This window comes from Protomyctophum bolini (genome assembly GCF_963924005.1).
Source record: "Protomyctophum bolini genome assembly, chromosome: 8".
NCBI classification, from domain to species: Eukaryota; Metazoa; Chordata; class Actinopteri; order Myctophiformes; family Myctophidae; genus Protomyctophum; species Protomyctophum bolini.
The window spans coordinates 23,854,385-23,873,404 of record NC_137869.1 but is presented as its reverse complement, the minus strand read 5'-3'; the positions used below and the strand labels follow the sequence as shown (position 1 = coordinate 23,873,404).

Sequence of the window (19,020 nt, the reverse complement as noted above, 5' to 3'; positions counted from 1 at the left end):
AAAAAAAAAGTTGCCATCATGTCCTTATGGAAAAGCAATATCTGAAAACAAACTTCTAGCAACATACTGTACAAAAATATTCCAATTGTCATAATACAAAAAGAGGCAAATACTTGGGTTTAAATCTTTATTGTATAAAAGACTGAATATGTATTGACAACATTTGCACATGTGCAAAAAAGAACTGTGGGCAGCCAGGCAGGACTACTAAAATTAACAAAAAAATATAATTACAAGAAAATACATTTTCCAGTCTATGCAAATCTTTGTAAAATGAGGTATTACTAATATCTGCAGCCACTGGCATTCATTTAGCGCACAAGGGGAGCTTTATAGCGACAGTCCATTGGGTCTATGTCTGAGCACTGTTTTTAGCATTCCAACTGGTCAAGATAACGATGTGCCCGAGTCATTTGGAAAGTGCTTGTGTGAGGTGGAATATTCTACACACAACTCTTGTATTTCATCATCAGTTCCTCACGCAGTGTATGCTGGAGTTCAGCCCAACTTTGACTAAATATTCCAAATCATGAACAGCTCTTAAACGGGAGTGAATTAATTTGTTGAAAATACATCTGGTGTTGAATGGCAAGAGGACTGTGCACAAATGTGTCGTGTGAAATAACTGCACTGAGGTTTGTGTGTAGCTTACATGTGCACACCAGTTACTGAGGTTAGACATGTGTGTGACAGATAACGTAAAAGCCCAAAAGACCAGAAACCAAACGATAGCAATAATGTATGATGAACAGAAGTATTATACACATTAAAACAAGTACAAATTTTCCAATATTCAAATATATTTGCCTGTGAAGGGACAAGATCTACACAGCTAAATATAAGGGACTTCTACATTACCCTCGGGTTTTGCTTATATCAAAATCCATTTGCTTATACAGCAGTTAAGTGTTAAAGGCCTGTGTGTGTGTGTGTGTGTGTGTGTGTGTGTGTGTGTGTGTGTGTGTAAAAAAAAAAGGGGGGATTAGACAACAAAAATAAACAAGTGTTCCAACTAATGGTACAGGAGGCAGCAACAGGATCGTATATCCTAAAATTGAATGAACCATAAAACAGAATATCAATATTCTAAAAAACATAAATCATCATAAAACATTAGAGCCCACAGCCACAAACAAATTATCAAAGGATGAATGAGTCAAAAACATTTTACTGAATACACCCCTCCCTGATGACAGAAACTTAAGGAGTACTTCACCCAAAAAATGACAAAATCTCCATGAATTTGATGCTTCATGTGGTGTGTAATTGATAGAAATTAAGTAATGTTTTTGGGGGTGAACTACTCCTATTAAGTATTGTACAATTGGATGCTTCGTCTAGTCTCAATTATTAAAATACTTGTCTGCAGTTGCATTTTACCCCCATATGTGGCATCAGAGAGCACCTAGGTGGCAGTTCTTGTTACAGAGGACTTTAGTTGGAGAGAAAAACAAAACAATCATGGAAAAAAACTGCAGAGTTGTATACAAAATTAACAATCGAGATATGAAACATTATATAACGGCATATAAAATGCATCTTAACCAATGGCAAAACGGAGCATGAAAATGTAATGCCGACACTTTCAGATCAATGTATCCATACAGGAAATACATCATTGACGACAGTGTCACTGTAGGATACACTAATGGCAGGGGCATTCCACATTCTAAATTTATCACCCTGTGTACTGCAGAAATGTAATTCTAAGGCGTGTTGGGTTTTACCCCCCCAAAAAATACAAACTAAAGAAATGGAGGGATTTGGTCACCAGTAACCTTCATTGTATAGTATGACTACATTTGCATTTGTAAATGAAATATAACACAATATTTAAGAACAAGTGGGATTAAATTGCTTCGGAAATTGCAACAGGAGGACAGTTAAAATGTACAAAAGCATTTTCAATAACAAATTACGCTCCATGGCAAAATCGGATCTAAAGTGAACAAGGGGTGGCATATAAACTCGACAAACAAAAAAAGAAATCATACAAAAATATATTAAGAGAAACTGATTCTTTGTTGTTACTGAACATTCTGAATTCAGTTCATTGAGTGTCCCTCGTTGAGAGGGCTGGCTGGGTACAACAACTAAAAAATCATCGTCCGCTGCTGTAACCGGGGAAAAACTGATTTAAGATGGCTTGCAGGGGTTTGTTTATGGCCATGGAGTAAGTCTTGCCCAAGTCATACCTGCAGGCTGGGCAGGTGTATACCTCTGCATTAAATGACCTCTTAAGGCACTCCTGGAATAAACACACAGTTGGATCTTTTAGTATACGATAGTCTACATCACTTCAACAAACACTTCAAGCTTGTACATCTGTCATTTTGGAATTAAAAAAACAACCAAATCTGGCATTTGTAGAATCAGCCTCAGGTCTTAAGGGTTTTAAAATATAGTTTCATTTGACAGAACCATCCCTAAAAAAGATCTGGTTAGGCCGCGGCGTCAAATCTACTATCGGTCTGCAAGTTCTGAGATTTGCAAGTCAAATAATGAGTAATCACAAGCAAGTGCAGGTGAGGCAGTAGTGGAGCTTAACTTACCCTGCAGACATTGTGTTGGCATTCTGTGGTGATGGGCTGGAAGACCACCTCTTGGCAGCAGATGCACAGGAACATCTCTTCAACCTTGTTCACGAATTTCTGCACAAAGGATTAATCATTAGTCTCTAAACCGGTCAATAGTGTCAGAAACCAGGTTGTCACCTGAAGAGCAACAAGCAGCGGAATAATTTGGTTAGTTAGTGGCTGGATTTTGTTCAGAATGTTCATCTAAGGCCAAATTCAAGGATTCCATTAAGCATTACTTGTAGCAGAGTAAAGGTAGCTCCCCAACGTTGGTAAATGTAGTAACATTTAGCGCCTGTTAATATGCTGTTGATTGGGCGGTGGGTACACTTCAGGTTGTAGGGACGCATCTAAAGCTGGCTGAGCTACCGGCGGATAGCAGCGGTCTTGTTGTTCCATTCAGCTGTCAGTGGCAGCTCTCACTCATCTACTTTTCCACACCTTCCAACCAAAATCGTTTGATTGTGGCAATCGTAATCCGTTTGGTGGAGAGCTAACTTATCTTTAGTACAACAGCCCCGACTGGATTCCTCATCCACACCCGTGTTGCACGTCTTTAGAAAAAACTTTAGTCTCTCTCTGCACTGCTTCATCCAAAACCCATTCAAGCTGGCATCGATCCCCATCAGCTAAGTCTTGCAGTAAATAGGTGATCATTACCGGTCCTAATGACAGCGCGGTCATGGCTTCATCCCACAGCTTCCTATTGCCTTCATCCTCTCCGATAAAGCCCTTCTGTTCCTTGGTCAGCTTGTAAACTTCAATCTTCATCTTCTTAGGAGTTCCCTTCACTGGAGACGACTTGGCCGAGTCTGAACGAATTTACAGTAAGCAAGGAAAACACGAGGATTATAGATAACCCAAGAACCTATCAGTCTCAACATTATAATATCAATATATGAACATTAAACGCCAGGTCAACCAATGAACCTGGCATCTGTCTAAATAACAGCTCAGTGCTTGTTGTTGAGAACTCACCACTGCCCTTGGATGCCCTCTTCCTCTTCCCCTTAGTGGGTGTCTTCTCCTCTTCCTCCTCCTCTGATTCGTTCTTGTTCTCCTTCTCTTTCTCCTTGGCTGCCTGGGCCTCCAGGTAACCCTCAGGATACTGGAAAGATGAAGTCATGGAATAAAGTTAAATCCTATACTGAACATTACTTCCGGATATCACACTGACGAAGGCCGCTGGATAGTCTGTTGTCTCTCTACCTGCATAGTGAGACCCAGTTTCTTGATGCGCTCCTTGCCATCTCTGGTCCACGGTGCCGGTTCATCGTCATCGCGTTTCAGGAGATAACGCCACACAAGGAAGCCAGACTTGCCCTTCTCTGGCCAGTACTTCACCACCTGGCAGTCAAACAATGCAGGTGTTCAGAGAGAGACAGTGGTTCCCAAACGGGGGTACCCAGATGATTTTGGGGAAAGTCTCCAGATTATGAGCTTCATGTGCAACATTGTTTTCTCACTCAACAGTAAACAAGCAAACATACTGTTTAAGTGTATACAGTATATACAGGGGGGGGGGGAGGGAATCACAGCTTGAAAAGTTTGGAAGCCCTTGCACAGAGATGAGGTAAAAAAAGAAAAAGAAAATATATTCCGTAGAAAGCTTATCAAATTTGATCCGTGTCAAATCCAAAAGAAGAAAAAAAAGAAAGAAAAATAAGCAATTTACAAATTCTAAGAAATGAATTATAAAATGAAAACTTGTTTTGACTACTGGCTCAAATGCATTAAAAAATATATATATATATACCTTGTAGATGCCATCATATCGGTTTCCTTCCTCTGGGCTGTATTTGCTGTGTTTGCGGCCCTTGGAGCTGCGAATCACCCTGACCGGCTTCCCTCCTTTCCAGTTCTTGGCCTCAGCTCCATCTTTATCGTTCGCTGAGGCGTTGCAGTTGATTGCCAGCGCCCTGTCAAGAGAGAAGACTGCGGTGAGATACTCGCATGTAAAGAATATTCAAAGCACAACAGACAAGGACTGTGTACGCACTACATTTCAAGCTCTACAGTCTGACAAACTGAATTTCTAGAACGTCCAACATACGGGTATTTGCATCACATGAAGAAACTGTTTCATATTATTAATTTCCGATTTCTTTGTAAAGTGGCACACCAATTATGATCTGCTTAAGACTGAGCAGACAGGGGTGGCTTCAACATTGTATTAACAATCAATCATGAGCTATTTTCGGAATCTCTCCCCCTGATCTGTTCCGGTCAAAATACAAAGCTCACTTGGTGGCCTTTACCACTCTCTTAGCTAGGCGTCTAATTCTGATGAAATGGAAGTCCTCTGCTCCCCCAACCCATCTTCACTGGATTAGAGATGTACTCCACTTTATTAAATTAGAAAAAATTAGATGTACCCTGAGAGGCTCGGTATCCAAATTTGAGGACACATGGGGCCCCTTCCTCGCACTAGTAAATGACTTGCAGTTTCAAGATATTCCAGATTGAATGAGTTTAATCCTGGATTTGAGCATGCTAGATTCCCGACGTAGCTGGGTTATTCAGTATATTTATTATTAGGAGCCATGTGTGGATGCACTGCCACGTCCATTGTGTTTTGAAAGGGTGACCAATGACCATGCCATGTTGTCTTGTCTTGTCGTATGTTTGTCTTGTTTTTGTTTTAAAACTTGGTTCAGGTTATGTGGTTTGTATCAGTCTCGCTTCCATGTTAGCATAGGACTATACAACTTTTTATTTATTTTATTTGATGCTTTTTTTTTCTTTTTTTTTGTGTATGGTGCTCACAACAGTTATATATGTACATGTTATTTCTTTGATATGTTCCGTATGGGTGTGTCACATATACTGTCATTTTGTTTGATTTACTGTATACCCTGAATCTTGAATAAACAAAACAGTGAAAAAAAAAAAACATTCAATCATGAGCAGACACCTGAAAGCCAAAACCGTTCAGTCCTCTGGCACAAAAGTCAACATCGTAATTCCCTGTATATTCAGTTCAGCCCTTTTGAATAAACATTGCACAATGATCATCTTCCCATCTACAAACTGAAGTCCATAAATCAAATCAATATTGGATTTGATTAAAGGGATATTTCACTTGCAAATAAAAAACGACATATTAAAAATGACAAATAATAATCACGGCCCCATCATGCATTAGAATGTTCTTTTAATAGGATGCCATGGGCCTTCATTTTCCCCAGAGGAAATGTGTTAACTTTCAAAATAGCAAATAACAAAGTGAGGCCCTGTGAACTTTTAGATCAATTTTTGAATAGCCAGCATATTAATGGGTAAAGTGGCCAAAATGAAGATGGCATAGCTTTGTTTGATGGGCTCTGCAGCCGATGTGAACCAGACACATAGCATGGCACCATCATGTGTTATGGTTCAAACTTCAAATCTCTCTGCTGCCGAGCAAAGAAAAAAAGAAAGTTTCAGAAATAGAAATTCTGGAAACCCGGGACTACAGTTATGCACAGAGCTAGAAACACTGAGGTCTACACTAGTTCCCGTTTACACTAAATATCCTTTACTCGTCTCTACACTAAATATCAAAACAAAGATCAGACGATCTACAAGCTCACAAAGCACATACATCAGCTTGCAATTTAAAAATCTACAATTTTTTGCAGAATGTTTGTCCCAGAATAGGTACGGCTAGGGTTCAAGTGGTCAACAGACCTGTTCATGTTGGTGAGTTTCTGATCACATGACTGTTCGGCTGTCCTCTTGTTCCCGGACAGATCTCGTCCCCCTGATCCAGTGTATGTGAACTCATTACCGGCATCCTAAAAACACAGTTGGCAATATTACTGACAGAACACCACTGCTTGGACAGAGCTTAGTTAACCCATTAAGCCCTTGGGCCGATTCTACAAATTCTTATAAATCAGTAGCTCTCAAACTTTGTTTAAAGATAATATACTAGTAGATAAATATAAAAGTAAAATAAAATACATAAATTATCACTTATTTGCCGATATCTCATTTGGCTGACCAGTTGAAACTTTTAAACCCATTATCGGCCAATTTCTTTCTTGTCGTTACTGCACTTTGGCTTTGTAGAACAGTGTTTTACTAGAATACCGAATATTACTAGAATGTGAAACATCCACATTTGTCTTCGTTTTTGGTATTGTTTCCGTTTTATGTATGTTATACAGTAAAAAAGGGTAGGCCTTATATGCTACGGATTCAGCATACACCTTTTATTGGTTGATTGTTGTTACTATGTACAGACTGAAAAAAGAAAGATTTTTAAAAAGTACCGAAATAAAACTAAAAGTATATACTTAAATGACTGGGGTCGCCCAGGGCCCTATATGTATGCCTGCTCAGTTTCCTTTTCCCTCTCAACCTAAACTATTTTTACCCCGGAATAGGGATTCTGAGATAAATTCCGGGGGTCCCAGTTGTATAGTTCTTCCAAGACGTAGTCTTCATGCAGTACTGCCTTTCAGTCAGTAGGTGTCCTACCTGACACCAGGACCAGGGTCTAACTTGGTCAGTGGACCACCTCCATCCAACCACTTCAGATGCGTTCGTATTAAAAGTGTGTAGTACGTACCGTATCATCCTCATATCCTCCTGCCAGGACCAGAGAGAAGGCGCCATCTGTGCTTCTTCCATGGATTCCTGCCACGTGTGGTCTGTGCGCGCCAGATTCACTCACCTACACACACACAGTCCATGTCACCAGATGACAGCCATCAAATCACCATATACCCAACCTCAAGGGACCGGGTTGACTACTTAAAAAAAAAAGTATCATTCTCCCCAGATTCAGCACAAATATGGGAATTAATTAATTCTACCAATATGCCAGCAAAATGTGGAATGGCCTAACAATAGCCATCGAAAAAGTGTGACTCCCTGTCCTCCTTCAAAACCACCATGAAAGAGCACCTGACTGCTAATTTTAGTCATGGCTTGTATTATCCTTTTAAAACTGTACCTTTTGCAAACTGTTTTGCAAAAGTTCTGTTGCTTTTGAATATTTATCTTGAAACCTGCTTCCTTACCATCAACAGAAAAAAGTTCTGCCAAAAAGTTAACCATGTTCAGAATAAATAAACTACTGAAAACATTCTATTCTGTCAAACAAATACATTAAAAAGCAATTTAAGCGCTGACCTGCACTCTGAACTTCCACTGAGAGCCCACAGGGACTCCAGGGACCGGGCCGTAGTGGTTGGACGGGACGATGGTGCACTGCTTGGTACGGCCAACACATGCCATGCCCTGGAGAGAGAGGAAACACACACACAGAGTTAGTTGCTTTTTATCACACCGATATGGATGCTGTCAGGCAGAAACCCTTTGACTTTTTTCCCCTTTTCTTTTACTTTGTGTTTTTTGAGGAGCGCTAGCCCCTCCTATATTCAGCTAATGTTACACAAACATTAAATTCCCATTAACAATGAATGGAAAATTAATGTCATATGTGGACGAGCAAATCGACAATTTTTGTCCATCCCTTTGAAAATGAATGGATGATGTTACTATAAGGGCACCCTCACTTGTGTCATATGTAGCAGATCCACACGTTTGTAGATCGTTTGCGCTAGATTTGAATTGTAGATCGTGTTTGCTAGATTTGAATTAAAAAGTAAAGGTTTAGGAAATATGAGGTTTCCACGCGACAGAAACGACATAGTGTTGCATGAAAATAAAGACGGTGAATCTACAAGCTCACAACGTGGCTCACGATGACACGCTGTGAGCTTGAAGAGCGGCAATGTAATTTATTTTTGTGGTATATAATGAAATGCCCAAATTGGGTACACCAGGTTGAAAGTGGTGTCTTGTTCAGACATAACCACTCTTAGGCAGAATACCATGGTGAATAATAAATAAAACATAATTGAGAATTCTCATCATTCAATATGGCGACAAACCACTCACCTTTCCCCAGTCTCTTGTGGTGGTGGAGTTGGCAGACGCCATCTTTGACTTCTTCTTGCTATTTTTCAGCATCTCTCCAGCCCGTACCACCTCACTGGAATCGTTACGGCAACCAGGACAATACCTGCAGTGCAACAACCCAACATTTGTCTATAGTCAAATGATTAGTCGGAATCCCGAGTAGGGATGTCAGATATTTACTTTCATGCAGACATCCCGATATTGACCAACTCCTCATTTCCGTGGAATTAACACATAATGCCTAATTGTTGTGTGTGATGTGTTCACATCAGAATGGCGATGCTAGGGTTCAAATCAGTCCTCAACTCACCAGTCGTCATCGTTGGGTATGGAGGTGAGAGGGGGGTCCAGGCAGTAAATGTGGAAGGCCATGTCGCATTCGTCACACAGAAGCTGTTTGTCAGGGTCCTGCTTGATGCCGCACGCGTGGCAGTTACACCAGCGACAGTCCTTAGTGGGGTTGTCCTTACAGTGCTTGCACTCAGGTCCGTTAGATCCTGGAAGCGGGTGTGGGGCGGGGGGGGGACAACATTTATACAGGTCATATACAGATTATAAAGCACAAGAAATCAGCCATCAGAACCACTTACATAAGAATGCTTCTCATTAAGCATTGCTTTAAAGGCCAGACCACCAATGCAACTAGTCGCAACAAAACAGTTTTAATGCCAGACCACACCAATGTAACTCCTTTCAACTGCTATAGGGGATAATGGTTGCAATTAGTTGCATTGGTGTGGACTGGCCTTTAAATAAAGTATCATATTGTTACGATATATAGGCTTACGTTTCATTGGACTCTCGGAGCCGTCTGCAGAGCCATCCGCAGTGCCAGGCTCTTCTATTTTGTACATCTCCGTCAGAAACATGATCTTGCAGTCGTTCAGAGAATCACCAGCATCACTACAACAAATACAATAGAATCAGGGTCAGATGGTCTTGCAGTCGTTCAGAGAATCACCAGCATCAACGACAGATGCCACATATGTGGTGGGACAGAATACCAACAAGAACAGTGGGGGAATCACTTGATCCAGGAGGTATTTGGCTAATTCTAAAATTATCCTAAAACTATCATTTTACCAGACTACGGTAATAAATAAATAGAAGATATACAAGCTCATAGTGCAGCACACACTGAGCTTGTAGATCTGCATTGTTGTACTCAAATCTTTGCTATTTTTAGGTTTCTTTCAGTACAGAATGAGACTTTTTTTTTAAAAGACATCACAGATGGTAATGTGCCACAGATTAAACCAATGACCACAGTAGTTTAGAGGCTGTTGGTTTAACCATCAATATGAACAACTTGACTCCGTCATTAATCTTAATCCCCCTTTAACTGCCGTTGTTTTTCACAAAACTTTGAAGAATCACACAATAATGTACGTCGTTCCATTTCACCCACAGATGCCTGAATAATAGCGCGATCGAATGTCCTAATGTCGGAAATTAATCCACGATTGGCCAGTGAAAAAAAGAAATCACACCTGTGTGAAGTGAGCGGTGCAACTGTACAGTGCGGGTCCCCGCAACATCCAGACCCCCAGGAACGCACCCAGGGGGCCGGCCCTGTTCCAGAAAGCCGCCCTGCGTCCGAAACAGTCGAGAAATGAAATTCCGGCGAGACTTCCCGCGTCCAAAACAGTCAAGAAATGACTTGTCGTGTTGCAGCTATTTGTGCTGGGACAGGTACGGGGACCCACCGCGTACACATACAGTAGCTCCGTAATGGAGCAGCTCAAAAAGGACCAGTAAGACGCGCAAACACGGGAAGCGAACGCAGCTGAGACCCTGCAGATCATGTCTGTCTGTCTGTGTGTCTGTCCCGCTGTTACTGTATATGTGGACCTGGCCCCTTTTGTGCCCATATATGGAGCTGAGTGATTGCTGATGCAACACACTCCATATTTGGACGTATAGCGGGACAGACACACACACAGACAGACATGATCTGCTAGGTCTCATTGCGAACGCAGTGAGCACTTACTACCAGTAAGACGTGCAAACGCGGGAAGCGAACGCAGCTGAGACCCTGCAGATCATGTCTGTCTCGCTGTTACTGTATATGTGGACCTGGCCCCTTTTGTGCCCATATATGGAGCTGAGTGGACCTGGCCCCTTTTGTGCCCATATATGGAGCTGAGTGATTGCTGATGCAACACACTCCATATTTGGATAGCGGGACAGACACACAGACACACGGACACACAGACAGACAGACATGATCTGCTAGGTCTCATAGTAAGTGCTCACTGCGTTCGCAATGAGACCTAGCAGATCATGTCTGTCTGTGTGTGTGTCTGTCTGTCCCGCTTTTGTGCCCATATATGGAGCTGAGTGATTACATCACCATGACTCAGCCATAACCATATAAGGAGTCCCCAAAGCAGCTATACGTCCAAAACCCAAATATGTACAAGCTGCGTTCGCTTCCCGCGTTTGCGCGTCTTACTGGTAGTAAGTGCATAGCATGTCCATAGCATTCCATGGTGGGGAGATTACCCAGCGGCCCCCAGAGGCAAGTGAGACCTTTTCCGGTCACATGATACAAACGTGTGACGTGTGTGTCACAATGTCTCATAAGTTATCAAAATCGTCCAATAAAACAAACTCTGGTTCGGCAGGCAAAGACTAAATCAATACATTTGTGTGTTAAGGTTCATGAACAGATTCAGATTTGTTCTGCCCTGCCTCTCCCAGAGATGTCAGCACGACACTGCACAACACTTTATTGTTGGACTTGTGCTCGGAGCACTGAGCAGTCAACAGAAATCGGAGCCCGTAAGAGGTTAGTACGAATTATGACGCGAAACAGCTTCTTCCCGAATGCAGTGAGGCTTGTCAACGAACCGTGCCCCCAGCCAATCCCACGATTGCAGTTCATATTCCAGCAATGTCTACACCTCAATCTAGAGTTCTCACCCCAGCAGGATCTTGGCGTAGATCTCATGTATGGTTCTCGTCTCTCTCTTCCTCTGGATCTCGGCGTCGTACCAGTAGCCACGCTCCTTGGGATCGTCAGGGTTGTAGTTCACCATCACCACCATGCCTTTATCAAGCTGGTGCCACTGGTAGACGGTGCGGGCACGAGGCCGTACATCCTTTGACGACAGCGGCACCACCCCATTCTCTGGGTAGCTACGGGTAGAAAACAAACAGACCCTCAGTATTCAGTAACTTGTACATGCATCAATATAACAATCCCCCAGCCGGGTCGTACCAAAGACAAAGGGTACCAATGCCTCCCTGTTTGGCACTTCGCATGAACCCATTTTTGGTGCACAGTATAAATCATTCTATAGAAAAAAGCCAAATGCTAGCCTAGTCTATGGAATCGAAATTAATGTAAACGGTGGTGGTTACCCAGAGCTTTAATCCATGAGAAAGTCACAAAGTGATCCAGACACATGCAACAAACGGACCAACACAAACCCCCACAACCACTAGGTGCTTCCTAAATGTGTGCAGTCAGGTGTATCAATTATGTATGAATGCTGAAGTACTCGCTGCTGAAACAGGGAGTTAAAAATGTCATCATTCAACTCAATGTTCCTCCAGTTCTTACGCACAAGCAAGCAAACCAATGCAAGTGCGCCTTTGTAGGAGGGCAGAAAACAACACAGCCAACTGCTGAGACAAAAACAACATTTCTCCACTCTGAGATATGATCTGGCTATTGAGGTTAAACTGTAGTCTAGGGTCACGTTTAGCTTAATTCATGTTCTCTCCGTGTACAAATACTCCTACCAAGGCTGTGGCCTTAAACCTGGACCATGGGTGCTGAGCAGTGGATGTCCACTCCCAATAGAGGGCATGTGACATCATCATACCCGGAAGTTATGCAGGATGTCAGGAACGCTTACAGAGTGGAAAAAACTACTTTCTGGCCTTGACAGCCCATACATCCAAACAGAAGAGTTGTCCAATTGCATTAAACAATGTTAAACTCAGTTTGCCACTCGATTTACCCTCACTGTATGCATGCGCACTCTATAGTGAGAGGATAATTTTTTTAACTACTGGGATTCAAGTACATCAAGACCACAGGCTTGTGAAGTGTGAATGTTTGGGCCGCAGGAAGAATAGCCTTCACTGTGATGAGGACTAATGTGGATTTGAAAATTATAAACAATAAAGAGGCCAATACGGTCATGATAGTGGGAGGCACCAGGCTGTCACAGGGAATGTTCTTACTCTTCATATTTGACATGGTAGTGTATTTCCTCTTTTTCCACAACATCCTTCTCCTCCTCTGTAGGCGTTGCAGGGGCCTTGGTAACATTGACGATCTGCGCCTCGAACCACGCACCCATGTTCAAGTCTCTGGCATCCACAAACTCATTAATCTAAACGGGGGAAGGGAAAATACAAGTTTTAAGTTTTCACCTCATGCTACAAGTGTTCTCATTAGGGATGTCAGTAACGGATAGTTTCCCAGCCGGTTAGCCGATAGGATTAACCGGGTCATTAACGGATAGTGGTTGGTTTTTTTTTTTTTAAATAGGCTACCCCAAATGTAATATGCATGTATAGGCTACATAATTAAAGTTGGTAGACGAATGGTATACATTTATTTATGCTCCTTTTTAAAAGACAAACTAAAAAGCAACATTTAACAATATAAATAAATTGTTGTAGGCTTAATCATCAATAAACAACGCATCGCATCTGCAAGATGCATGCATCTGCGCGTCTACGTAGCAGTACAGAGGTCCGCCGGTTCTAGTCCAAAACATAAATGAATCCAGTCCAGATCTGAGCAACCTATAGTTATAAAGCCACTGGACGCATGGGCTAAGCCTTTTTTATTATTAAGGAAGATCAGCATGCATGTCACCGTGTTCCGTTTGTTGACTTTTCGCTGACGAGAAAACCCTCAAACATCGATAGCACATGGCTAACTTGATAGCCGTAACTAAGCCGTGCCAGTGTGGGGACTCGAGGAGACGGATAGGAGGAGGAGGTTCCGAGGAAGCAACAGCGGCTGTAAACGTTCTCCCTCCAGGCCAAATGGCCAATAATGGATTTAATAATGTAGGTCTCTGCATTGTTGATACGGTCGACATGTGTTAATCTCGTCTCGCTGTCAGCCTGTCACTCGCTTACATTTTGACTACCGCAACGCTACCGTTGTAGGCTTGTCGCCAACTAGCCATTGAAGTACAACAGAGAACGGGGACATTGAGGGGGCAGAAAACAGAGCCAGAGCGCTGTTCATGCAGCCTGGAGTGTGACAAGCTGGGCGGCGCAAATAAGAGCAATTTTAGGCATGTGTGCAACATGACAACTGTTTTTTTTTTTTTTTTTTTTTTTAAATACAGTCTCTGTAATGTTTATGTTCTATTACTAAAAACGATCTAAAATAAAGGGATTTAAGATCAGAACACGCATTTATTATTATGCAAATTAACCGTTAAAGCTGATAATAATATCCGGATGTTTCTTAACGGTCGGCTAACCGGTTAGCCGGTTAACCCCTGACATCCCTAGTTCTCATAAGTTTGGGTTTGTGCGTCAGCAGCAGAATGAAAAAGAGGAGAATAGTTTATAGCCATGTAAGGCCAATTCAAATCATCCAACATGCCAGGAACCTCACCTTGTATAATCCAAACCCTGGATCAACAAGCTCTGGGACTTCGGCCTGGACAGAGGTCCCAGCTGCCTGACTCTCTGCCTCGCCGCCGTGGGTGGAGTTCTTGTCGGACTCGCTCTGGGCGGAGCCGCAGCCCGAGTCAGAGTCGGAGAGCTCTGCCTCTTTTTCCTTATTTTTGACATCAACAGCAGGCTGCCTGACCAGTAGCTGCACAATATCGTTAAGTCCTACGCTGTAGTCAAACATGGTGTGACCATCCTCCATCTGAGAGAACAGACGAGGAATATCATCAGGAATTAACTGAGAACAAGTATAGGAGAGATGACACGATATACATGCATAATGGATAAATTAAAAAGAAATACATCAAAACCTAATTCTGAGCTTAGATATGGAGAATGCTTAGAGTTAGTGGTTTAATCAGAATAATCGATTTAGTGGATTTAAAATTACAAATCATTTTGTGTCCAACGTCACACACTATTGAATATAGTAGCCTACGTGAAATCAGTATGGACATTAAAATTAGATGACGTGTGTTCCAATACTCAAGAACATAATTTTCCATTATTGGTTGGTTGATTGGGACCCGATTTGGGAATCATGACATTTTGCCATCTGTTCTCCATATCAGTGACAGTGACGCAAGTGCAATAACATTCACTCACAATCAGGCCATTCACATTAACACCTGTGAAAAAATAAATGCTTTCTATAATAAAGAAAAGTTTGATTGACGATGTCACAATGCCAAAATGCTGCTTTGTGCAGCAGTAGGCTGAAATACAAATCTGTGGGTAGATGCAAACCACACCCACTTAGGAGACCATTGGGATTTGTGTACCATTTTGCCCCTAGTGGCTCCAACTGGGACCGATTATCTTCGTATTAACAATCTTTGTTTCTACTACTTGCCCCTGCACACACACACACACACACACACACACACACACACACACCTGTTTGCCACGGTAGAAGAGCCTCTGTAACTCTGGTTCCACCTTGAACAGCTCAAAGATCTTGAGGCGTAGCTCGTCCACCTTGGTGAGTTTGGACAGAGAGTCGATCCGGTGGGTCTGACTGCCGTCCATTGTCCGCACTTGAATCCACATTGCAGCTGCCCTGTGTAACGAGAGCCAGACCGTTAAACCGTCGCCCCATCATTATCACATCACACACTTCAGTGGTACACAACAGATTGCTGCGGACGCTGTTGTTGCCGGGCAAAAACAACTCTTATCTCGGGCCCGGCCTAGCAGGGCAGGCACCTAGGCTGATAATATGTCAACAGATTCGAGTCCCGATCCCGACGACCTTTGCTGCGTGTCTCCTCCCGGCCAACCTACTATGATCAATAAAGGCAATAAGCAAATAAAATAAAGCGAAGAGACATGGCCAAAGCATTTCCGGGGCTCCCCAGCCAAAAGCGTTGAGAACCCCTGCCCTACATGATCACACTGCAGTGTCACACAAAAGCATACTTTAGCTATTTTTGGACATAATGAGGTTTCCACCCCACAGACGAAATACTGTTTTCTTAACCCACTTGTGCCCCGGCCGCCCTGTATATATCACTGTATGGTGAAGAGCAAAAATCTACATTTTTGCTGATCTACAAGCTCACGCCACACTGATGTGTGAGCTTGGAGGAAAACATCAGAGGACTAATCAGAATGATATTGTACGGGTACTCTCAAATTGAGTTGTCAGAGTGGAGGACGGGCAGACTTATGAACTTTTTCTCTTCTCTCCTACTTTCTACATGTTTTGCGACGATATTGAATCTTTTTTTTGTTATGCTTAGGAATTGAATACATAGAACCTGAATGGAAACAAGACCACAAGGATGTGCATTTGGCCACAGGCTTCTGAAAACATTTAGTGGCAGGGAGACTAATATTTAAAAAAATAAACATTGAAAATGGCAGATCTACAAGCTCACAGCATGTCTCATCATGACACGCCGTGGGCAGCTATTTTCCAAACGTCTGAAGTATAAACAGGCTGAAAATGGTAAAAACAGATTCCAATGCTGTAGTAGTAACTCATTTATTTTGCGGAGGGCCCCCTCCCTGCTCTGGAGGGCCCCCTCCCTGCTCTGGAGCCCCCCCCCCCCCCCCCCGTCAGCCAAAGACCCCTGGGGGTCCCCACTGTGAGAACAACTGGTGCAGTTTGTTATTGAGTGTTGTGGCAGCAGCCTTATCAGCAGCAGGGAGGAACACAAGCCCATTAAAATACAGTGCGGGAAACTGGGCTGTCTAAGCCCCACCCACAGCTCCTTTTAAAGCAAGGCAGTACATCCGGGCGGGAGGAGGGAGCTTCTATCAAACAATGTGGCTTTCAATATCTGACAATAAAACACGCTGCCTGCAGCGCATGGGACATACAGTATACATGAGGCTCCGAGGACGAACAATGTCACACAAGATGATCACAATTTCTCATTTATTTCTTTGGCTTAATTTTAGTCCATACTTGGATCCTCTCTCAGCTGAGTAGACTGTCTCGGCTGGGACGAGGATGCGCCGATTTACAGTTAAATAAAGAGTAAAATCCACTTATATTTTCAGACTTCAAAAACTCACTCGAGTACTCCGAGACGAGTTACTTTTCTTTTCAAAGAGGCATCGTCGTGTTTCTGTCAAGTTTAATGATTAGCATTTTGCAAAACAATGCCCCATTTGCTTACACGCGTTAAGAAGAAAACATAAAAGAATCCCCCACGCAAGCATTCATTAGTTAACCCATTATTGTGGAAAACAGTGTTTACGTTTTTGCATCATGAAATAAACAAACCCAAACAATGTTGACAGACAGCCAGCAGATCAAGTTCAACACACACATCCACACATTGACAGCAACGTGGTTACGTATCAGACCAGAAGAACACACACACCACAGGCCACAGCAGGGTGACGCTTGTACATCTGTGTTATTGTCCTTTTCCCCCCTCCAGCAAGCGACACCGCCGTACCACGGGGTATAGTACCCGCCCGAAAACATCCCGACTCAGGCAGCATCCAAGTGGCTTGTTGTTGCAGATCAGATTTATTCTCAGTGAGCGACACCGTCCTACAACGAAGTGTATATCTAGGTTTACAAGCTTAACGCGGGGGCGACGACGGGGGTTTCAACGGAAACCAGTGTCGACGTGACGGCTTTCGGTTGAAAACACAACGTCTGAGCGTCATTTGAAGTTCACAAAGCGACGCTGTAGTGTGACCATAGTAAAGAGCTACAAAAGCCCAGGTAATTTCATTGTCAAATTTGTCACCAAAACTTGGGAAAGGAGGCGCAAACGGTCGCGAAACACCCCCTTCTTCCTTCATTCAGAGCAGCGGAGAACCATGCAGAGAACAACCCGGGTCAAAACTAACAACTCACGTTGTTATTATTATTATTATTATTAAACATGTAATAGACTGAGCAGGAAACTCCCCCAAAAGAAACGAGGCGAGTACTTTGCCAAGTTAGCCCAGCAATGCTAACGTCAGTTGTACTCTAGTGTTTTTAAAAAGTTGTCACGCGAACAAAAACTAGTACTTTACCTGTTTTTCCTCCGAATGCAAACGAGAAATTGGCGTTTTTAGGTAGCAGAAACCCCGCCGGTTGGAGCGAAAACAAACTTATTCGGGTGTGTTTGTTAGTAAACGAAGCGCCGTGTCTTTCTGTGTGTGTCTGCAGAGTGAATCAATGAGGGCTAAACAGGGCTTGATTCTTCAATAGTTTTTGTTTCCCCGCCCGCTGAAAAAAGAGTCCTGCTCGCGATTGGCCGCTTTGGACACGCTCGCCGCCGCTGATTGGCCCGGATCGCCGTCCGTCACGGATGTGACCGGAGCTTAGCCTCAGCGCGCGAAAACGCTGCTCTCGTGTGGGCACGGTTCACTTCCGAGAATCTGGCGCGAGATTATGTAAATACGAGGTTACTTACACTACACCATAGAGTAGGGGGGCACTACACGCGTTATGCCGAAGACGTTATGCCGAAATCGGTGACCTATCGTAGTCTGTGACTAAGGCCGATGCTAACAACTCCTATTCATGTTGCAGTGTTTCTTCGATTTCGGAAATGTCATTGGGACTTGGGAGTGGAAATTAACTACCCAAATAGTTAGTATTCTAGATTAAAGGTGAGTTTTATTTAATTACGCCAACATCAACCTTTTTGTGTGCACTGTACACAGTAGTAAAGCAAAACAGCGCCCCGTAGAGTCACATAATTCGCCGGGTCACTAAATGTACTTATACCACAGTAAATGAACTAGCCCAGAGATATCTTGGTAAACAATCAAAACGTTTTTTACTGTTGTTATGAGACGACAGACGAGAGTCTAATCAGTCTATACTCTGAAAGCGTTATGAATTGTGATACAAATACATGTTTCCATGACAGATTATATTTGAGACTGGCACTGCTCAACTGTTAGATGTGACTGTCCTCTTGCTTAACTTTGCTGATTAATGTTGTGCTTCTTTAAAGTGACCTCAGTTTGGCGGGAGAATTTGTTTGGCGGCCTGGGTAAACCAACGTCAGCTCTGACTCACGTCATAACATTGCAGGATCTGATCTGATAATGAAAATGTGCGTGTGCGAGAGACCGTGTGTGCGTGTAGTACAATGATTGCTAAAATGATAACACAAATAGTCCTAAGGGCTTGAATTGTTTCCATTGTGTTCCTGTCTGTGCATGGTTCTCAATCATGAATGTGAACCCCCAAATTGATACATGTCTATGGCTGCAGAACCCCCAATCTGAAAAGATGTTGTGTGAGGCACCCAGAAGAGAAGATTTGTGTAAAACAATTAATCAAAACAATTATTCAATTTCATTGAAATGTTTGTCTTTTATTATTATTATTATTATTATTATTATTATTATTATTAATGATATTTTTACACAGCGTGTTTGATTGATTTATTGAAGTATTTATTAA

The 19,020-nt window shown here is 42.7% G+C and overlaps 1 protein-coding gene across 2 annotated transcripts; it reads right to left on the bottom strand.

Annotated features, from left to right (window-relative positions):
• Window positions 1-1,034: 1,034 nt before the first annotated feature.
• On the bottom strand, window positions 1,035-17,771 carry uhrf1 (ubiquitin-like with PHD and ring finger domains 1). 2 transcript variants are annotated; one of them, XM_080770063.1, is made up of 17 exons: window positions 17,634-17,771; window positions 15,045-15,207; window positions 14,089-14,349; window positions 12,687-12,838; window positions 11,415-11,630; window positions 9,277-9,392; window positions 8,800-8,986; window positions 8,469-8,592; window positions 7,698-7,805; window positions 7,132-7,236; window positions 6,246-6,352; window positions 4,333-4,495; window positions 3,786-3,923; window positions 3,555-3,684; window positions 3,237-3,388; window positions 2,553-2,651; window positions 1,035-2,248 (listed from the first exon to the last, which is right to left on the bottom strand). In XM_080770063.1, exons 2-17 carry the CDS (start codon window positions 15,195-15,197, stop codon window positions 2,102-2,104), a joined length of 2,358 nt encoding a protein of 785 aa, XP_080626189.1. In that variant the 5' UTR covers window positions 15,198-15,207; window positions 17,634-17,771; the 3' UTR covers window positions 1,035-2,101. The 2 variants fall into 2 exon arrangements, with proteins under 2 accessions (XP_080626189.1, XP_080626190.1); XM_080770064.1 differs by having other exon boundaries at window positions 15,045-15,202; window positions 17,634-17,766.
• Between the last annotated feature and the right edge of the window lie 1,249 nt (window positions 17,772-19,020).

Bases quoted from the DNA above. Each gene is read 5' to 3' on its own strand.
- uhrf1 (XM_080770063.1), bottom strand. From the start codon at position 15,197: ATGTGGATTCAAGTGCGGACAATGGACGGCAGTCAGACCCACCGGATC. The intron at 3,924-4,332 runs GTATATATATAT...TTTGACTGCCAG, and splicing joins GATATGATGGCATCTACAAG to GTGGTGAAGTACTGGCCAGA. The intron at 2,652-3,236 runs GTAATGATCACC...TCCTTTGTGCAG, and splicing joins CCGCGCTGTCATTAGGACCG to AAATTCGTGAACAAGGTTGA.